The sequence below is a fragment of the Barbus barbus genome (genome assembly GCF_936440315.1).
Source record: "Barbus barbus genome assembly, chromosome: 12".
In the NCBI taxonomy this organism is placed as follows: Eukaryota; Metazoa; Chordata; class Actinopteri; order Cypriniformes; family Cyprinidae; genus Barbus; species Barbus barbus.
The window spans coordinates 18008919-18016069 of NC_136740.1; the positions used below are offsets into that span (position 1 = coordinate 18008919).

Genomic DNA, 7151 nt, shown 5'->3' on the forward strand with positions numbered 1-7151 from the left:
ATTGTTTTAAATACTGATATAAAAAATACTGATTCATATGTTTTGTTACTTTTGTAAGTCAGACTCACAGTTAGGATCAGTGATTTTTCCAGGGCAAAATATGACATAATATTAAAATATTATTTAAAGGTGAGGCTCCATATCTCAGTGGTTACATTTCATAATGTGACCTATGAAGATCTGAAAATGACTGTGAAATTGGTCTAAAAATGACTAAATATTACATGACACTCTGTATTGACTTGGATGAATATGAACCTTTACAGAGGACAATTCTTACAGGCTCTTGTCACTGTGGAAAAAAGGATCAACCAGGCACAATCAAGCAAATCAGTCAAGTTTTTATTTATAGGCAAGACTGTGAAAAATGAATGACTTATGAATATATCAAACTGTATGACAGCATATCAGAGAAGCAATATGATACTGAACTTTTCAATTCATTTAAACCTTTTTGGTCCTATAAAGCAAATCTTTGCTTTGTGAATTTCAACGGATCAATAAACTATTACAATAACCTCCTTGTCTGTCTACAGAACAGTTTAAGCTTAGCTCATCAAAACTTATTTCTTAAGTTATTTAGTTTAACCAAACACTTATTTCTCGATTCCCATACAGTACTTGCTCTCTTGCAGGAACTTGAATATCAAATAAAGAAGACTCAAAGTACCAGAAGCTCCAGATAATCATGATAAACTCCTCCCTCTTTCACAACAAAGGAAGTGACTCTTATTATTTCTCTCTTTGGTGCCACACTTTTCTCAACTCTTGGACAAAAGCAGAAAGGATTCAGTGAAGTGATTCAGTGTTAGCCATATATTTCTACTGGACTGAGAACGGAATAGACAGCAGGCCTTCAGATTCTGATGGTTATTAATGAAACCAAAGAAGAGAAAGTAAAAGTAAAAAATCTAACTAAGAATGGCTTCTGTGAAAACAGTATTAGTGGAAGATCTTACTTGTCCCGTGTGCTGTGAAATCTTTGGTTTTCCAGTTATACTGTCATGCAGTCACAGTTTTTGTAAAGAGTGTCTTCAACAGTTCTGGAAAACCAGCAATACTCAGGAGTGTCCTGTCTGCAGGAGAAGTTCCTCAAGAGATGAACCGCCGTGTAATCTGGTGTTAAAAAACTTGTGTGAGTCATTGACAGTAGAAAGTGCTTCAGGGTCTGAGGAGGTCTGCAGTCTCCACAATGAGAAACTCAAACTCTTCTGCTTGGATGATGAACAGCCTTTGTGTGTTGTGTGCAGAGATTCAGAAAAACATGTCAATCACAGATTCCGCCCCATCAATGAAGTTGTTCAATCTTACAAGGCAGGACACATTTCTCATGTCTGCTACAATAGTGAAATCATAATTGGTTAAAAGAGGCGAGTTAGAGCAATTTTAGGTTTGTTAGTTTGTTAGTGTATCATTGTAATACATTATGATGCTGGTAGATGGCAGCAGAATAAAATATATCCAGCCATCAGGGCTGAAGTTTGTATTGCATTTGCATTATATCATTATCGGTTCACATACAATTACAAATATAGGTGATATCACTATATTTGTCAAATAAACAGCATAAGAATGAAAGTATCCATGAAATCACCATGATATTACCATTGATGAATTATTGATAAAAACAATAATCAGAATTGTTCTGCGTAATTTATCCCAAAGAACATGTAACAACAAGCAAATACATTACCTGTTCTGTTACACTTTGTTAAATTCAAGGAGCAGCTCAAAACAGCACTGAAGTCTTTAGAAGAGAAGCTTAAACACACAGAAAACATTAAAAGAGACTGTGATAAAACAATCCAGCACATCAAGGTGAGTATCAGAAGTCAAATCATCAATACTTTTAACACTGAAATTATCATGAAAATGTATAATCTGTTATATGAAAATGCAGGTGAGTCTCTATTTTTTTATGTCCAGACTCAGGCTGAGCTAACAGAGTGGCAGATTAAAGAGGAGTTTAAGAAACTTCATCAGTTTCTGCGAGATGAAGAAGAAGCTTCAATCACTGCACTGAGGAAAGAGGAAGAGCAGAAGAGTCAGAAGATGAAGGAAAATCTTGAGGAGATGAACAGACATATCTCAGCTCTATCAGACACAATAAAAGACATAGAGGAGAAGATAAACACCAGTGATGCCTCATTTCTACATGTGAGAACTGAATATTTGTTCTTGTGCACAAACCATCTTGCTTATTGTCCAGCATAGTCAAACTCTCACTTTGTATTGAAAAGGTCTTTTGACATATTAAAATGTTAATTATTTAAGGTGATAATAAATTGTTTTGTATATTTTCCAGAGATTTAATGTCACACTGGAAAAAGTAAGTGATAAATTGTGCCACTTGTGTCTTTGATTGTAAACTCAATCTCACTACAGTTCTGACTAGTGGATGTTATTCTAGAGCCCAGAGTTCACAGCAAGAGCCCAGAGTTCACAGCAGGATCCACAGATGCTTTCAGGAGCTTTGATTGATGTGGCAGGTCATCTGAGAAACCTGACCTTCAGAGTCTGGAAGAAGATGCAGGAACTTGTTCGAAACAGCGAGTAGTGTAAACATACAGTGTTTTCAATTAAACTCACATAGGAACAGTTTTATGAGGGCATCCTCTTCTACCCCAGGCTCAATGAGCAGACTATAGAACCTCTTAAACCCTCACTGCCTGTAAATAAATACAAAGTGAATTATATTTACAAAGCAAGTCTATCCATAATAGCACTGTTCAAAAATCAGAGGAAACTGTTGAACATTTGTCAGCAATAGTATTTATCAATAACACTATGTTAACCGACACTGGTTAAATAAGCATCAGAATAAAAGCACACGTTGTTTGTATCTCTCATCAGCTCCTGTGACTCTAGACCCAAACACTGCAAATACATATCTGATTCTGTCTGATGATCTGACCAGTCTGAGACGCAGTGAGGTGCATCAACCAGTTCCTAATAATCCAGAGAGGTTTCACCCATATGCCTGTGTTCTGGGTTCAGAAGGATTTAACTCAGGAACACACTTCTGGGATGTGGAGGTTGGAGACAATTCATGGTGGATAATTGGTGTAACCACAGAAACAAATAAAAGGAAGGGTGTAGATTTCTTTAAAACCAGTGTCTGGTGTGTTTGGTACAAAGATGGTGGATATTTCTCACAATCCCCAGAGAAACCCAAACAGTCCATTTCCAGTTAAAGAGAAGCTTCAGAAGGTGAGACTGGAGCTGGACTGGGACAGAGGAAAACTCTCATTCTGTGATCCTGTAACTAACAAACATCTATGCACAATAACAACCACCTTCACTGAGGGCGTCTTTCCATTCTTTCATTGTTACAATGCAGCCTCCTCTCTGCAAATATTACCGGCTAAAGTGGTTGTAACAACAGCAAAACAGTGAGAGATGTTGCAGGATTACTATACAGTTTAAAGGACAACACTCCCTTTGGGATAAACAATACAGTAAAGAATTGTTATTGCTCTTTTTCATATCATTCTCTTGTAATACAGGAGCGAATAACAGAAATTTTTGAAATATGTACCAAACCCTAATTGTTCTGTAGCAGCACACAGTAAGCAAACGTGCAACTGGATGATTAAATGTTTGTTCCATAAAGCAATGAAGAGTTGTTTGAATACATGGTAGAGAGCTTTTGATAACTGTTTATATGCCTTTTAAATCATCTCAATGGTGTGATATAATTGTCTCCTTACTTAAACCGATCATCTCTTCCTCTTTACTAGTTATATCACAAAATAAACATGAATGACCATGAGAAGTTGTTTTTTTTCCATCCACGGAATGATGTCAATACACCATTTTTCCACGTACAATTTTTTTGTCAGACAAATTGGCATATTCGCCATTATGATGGGTCAGATCGCCTGTCAGTCAAACTCCTGGCAAATGGTCAATTGTTATTGGCAACAGTTTAAGTTTTTTGACTGATTGAAGTTAAATTGATTAAACTGAAGTATTTAACATTAAAGACAACACAGACACAATTATTAAGGTGGTGATAAAAAATACCCCTAAAAATCAATTTCAGGGGGCAAAAATTGCCCCTTAATGAAAAAGTTAATTTCTGACCCTGTACTGTACTATTAATAATTAAATTATAAACATAATTTGTAGCAAATATTTTTTGTTTGTTTTGCTGCTGTTGTAAGAAAAATTACTCATGGTACTGAATCTGCTTTGATGATAAAGATTTAAATGGTCACCCGACTGTTATCGGGCCTTGAACTCTTGAATGACCTGATGATCAAATGAATCTAATTCTTCTGCACTCATAAGTTGTATGTTAATAGCATCTCCAGTACCAAAGTTTTCCTAAAGACAAGTCTGTCTTTAGCTCTAACTCCATGGTCAAGACGCTACATACTGTATACCTTTTGTCAGTTTTGCTTGTTATCATCTAATTTACAGGAGTTTAGTTTACTATGCCCTTAATGTTGCTTAATTTAAAAAGTTCAAGTTCAAGTTCAAGTTGAGCTTTATTGTCATTCCGCTACATGTGGGGACATATAGTCCCACATAGTGGAACGAAATGTCGTGTCTCGCAGGACCACGGTGCTACATAAATACAGACATACAACAATGAAGTAAAAAACACTATAAACCTATACACTACTAACCTACTGACAGATTTAACTATAAGTATACTATAAGTATTTACCCTATACAAACTAAAAGAATAAACCAAAAAGTTGAGGCTTTCTTGGTTACAATAATGTGTGAGAAATCTTTTGTTGCTTTATCTTCACTGTAAGTACCTCATGATGCTGGTAAAGCAAAATAAAAATATATGACAACCCTGTTCTTTGTATTGCTATTGGTTTAACACAGTTACACATACAGGTGATCTCAGATTTCATTTTGCCAAACAAACATAAGAATTCAAGTAGTTCATATAAACAACACACTGAAAACCTAAATTTAAAAAATCTTAACTATTTTGTGGTAATCAATCAAATTAAAGAAGGTATAACTATAAACATACACAAGGAATAGAATGTGATATGATATAAGAATGTTAGTCCTTCACATCCATTGGTCAGTCAGCATTTAGGAAAGATTTATATTCTCTCTCATGGCACAATGCAGGTGGCTTTACGGAGAGCCAGGTATCCAGTCACCACATCTGTGGGCAACTGACGGATGTAGGAAAACTCTTCTGTCGATGCAAAGCGCAGTTTAGTCTGAGGGTCAGTGTAGTTTGCCTGGGACACAAAGACACAAACATCAAGCATAGGTATATAACACTACTCTCATTAAATAATGACTGCTTCCAGATTATTAACAGACAACTTTCTCCAATAGACTCACCGGCAGACCTGATATGTCTGAGTACTTTTTAGCAGGTTTCATAGAAGGAGGCGCATCTATGCTGCAGTCTGACAGACAAAAACAACAAAAGACATTTAAATGCTGACAAATTAAATCAACACACACAGCAACATTTAAAGGTATAAGTGCATTGGTTTACTGACATGATTTAACTATTAGATTGGATGTTTGTAATATTTTGACAGTATTAGTCTGATTCAGTTAGAAGTGTTTTTTTGTAAGTCAGACTCACAGTTAGGATCTGTGATTTTCCAGGGCAGTGCTTTCTCTGCTGCTAAAATCTGCTTCAGATTCTTCCACGTCCGATTCTTCTTCCCTGCTGCTGCTCCACCAATACCTGAGTGCTAGTCAAGGAGGAAGAACTTATGAATGTATTGAACTGGAACAGAGAGCATTTTAGACTTTATTCTAATCTGGAACAATCTTACCACAAAGTCGGGGTTTTTAAAAGGAAGACATTTGGTAGAAGTCTCTACATCAACAGTGCCCACTGGTTTTCCTTCAGAAGTCGACTCCACTGGAGCAACCTGTGACAAATGCTGCACCATCAATTAGAAACATAATGAAGCAAAGAAAAAACAAAACGTAAACTGTATACATGTCATGTATAGGGCTAGAGTTAATTCTTTACCGGAGCCTGAGTAGTTGAAGGCGCAGGTTGTGTTTTCTTCTTTTTGCAGCTGCTGTTGTTATTTGGCTGCGGGGTTGCATGGGTCGCGGGACTGACGGATCGTTTCTTGCTCCGGGCCTGAGCGACTAACGCCGCCGCTGTCAGAGCTTTACCCGCCGAGAGCGCCGCTGGATTTAATTCCCTTGCTTTTGATACTCCCGGTTCAGAAGAGGCAGACATTTGTCTTCATTGACTTTTAACAATCATAACCTGAAATGTTGTAAACACGTTCGCCTGCACCTCTTCACAACATCCCGTTCACCCGGAAGTAATGAGAAAGTGCCAGACGTTTGTATTCCGTCGCTACACTCGATATCGCCCGATGGTTCCGCTGGTTGGACTACAATTATTGTAGCACAAATATAGAACAAAATGAAAGATTATTGCCATTATATTTACATTTTCATTGTCAGTATATTTACACTAAAATAATAATCTTTGAGCTTGTTTTATATGTGTTCTACTTTTTAGTTAGATATGTCCAAGACTTCTGAATATCTGAATAGAAAACAATAATATGGATGTGACTGAGCATCTCTGTAATATATTTGAAGTTTAATTTGAAATAGGGCCAACACATTGCCTATTCCTTTCACAGCAGTTAGCACTGAAGTTAAGTTTGATTTATGCTTTATGACAGACTCATTATAGAATACAAGGGGGTAATGGCATTTATATTTCAATCACATGTGCTGCTGGGAGAAATAAATGACTAATTAACTTTGTTAAAAACAGATGTCAGGTAATTATTTCTCCTCTCTCTGTAGAGTTTGATACAACATCCACCACAGTGGCATTGTCCTTCATGTCTCCCTTCCCTTCTGTCTTTCACATCTCAGTCTAAGAGAGAAATGTAATGAAAATTTACACAGCATCAAAAACAGTTATTTCTATTTTAACCATTATCAGTGTAGTTCTAAATTTGTGATTTTAACCGATGTACAGACCAAACCACAACAAGCCTTTATATCATTGGTCTCAAACTCAATTCCTGGAGGGCCGCAGCTCTGCACAGTTTAGCTCCAACCAGCTCCAAATCACACCTGCTTGGAAGATTCTAGTGATCATGAGGAGCTTGATTAGCTGGATCAGGTGTGTTTGATTAGGGTTGGAGATAAACTGTGCAGAACTGTGG

At 36.8% G+C, this 7151-nt stretch overlaps 2 protein-coding genes and 1 pseudogene across 4 annotated transcripts; 2 read left to right on the forward strand and 1 right to left on the reverse strand.

Moving 5' to 3' along the window:
* Positions 1-724: 724 nt before the first annotated feature.
* LOC306877694 (uncharacterized protein) lies at positions 725-3770 on the forward strand. The gene is made up of 4 exons (XM_079429605.1): positions 725-1818; positions 1927-2157; positions 2306-2329; positions 2411-3770. The coding sequence occupies exons 2-4, from the start codon at positions 2053-2055 to the stop codon at positions 2555-2557; spliced, it is 276 nt and encodes a 91-aa protein (XP_079285731.1). The 5' UTR covers positions 725-1818; positions 1927-2052; the 3' UTR covers positions 2558-3770.
* LOC306878548 (zinc-binding protein A33-like) lies at positions 2788-3396 on the forward strand (annotated as a pseudogene). The gene is made up of 2 exons: positions 2788-2803; positions 2854-3396. The product of its transcript is annotated as a zinc-binding protein A33-like (transcript).
* A 706-nt stretch (positions 3771-4476) lies between the features above and the next one.
* ino80c (INO80 complex subunit C) lies at positions 4477-6323 on the reverse strand. 2 transcript variants are annotated; one of them, XM_079429573.1, is made up of 5 exons: positions 5978-6323; positions 5775-5885; positions 5579-5690; positions 5326-5393; positions 4477-5219 (listed from the first exon to the last, which is right to left on the reverse strand). In XM_079429573.1, exons 1-5 carry the CDS (start codon positions 6194-6196, stop codon positions 5088-5090), a joined length of 642 nt encoding a protein of 213 aa, XP_079285699.1. In that variant the 5' UTR covers positions 6197-6323; the 3' UTR covers positions 4477-5087. The 2 variants fall into 2 exon arrangements, with proteins under 2 accessions (XP_079285699.1, XP_079285700.1); XM_079429574.1 differs by having other exon boundaries at positions 5775-5873; positions 5978-6297.
* Between the last annotated feature and the right edge of the window lie 828 nt (positions 6324-7151).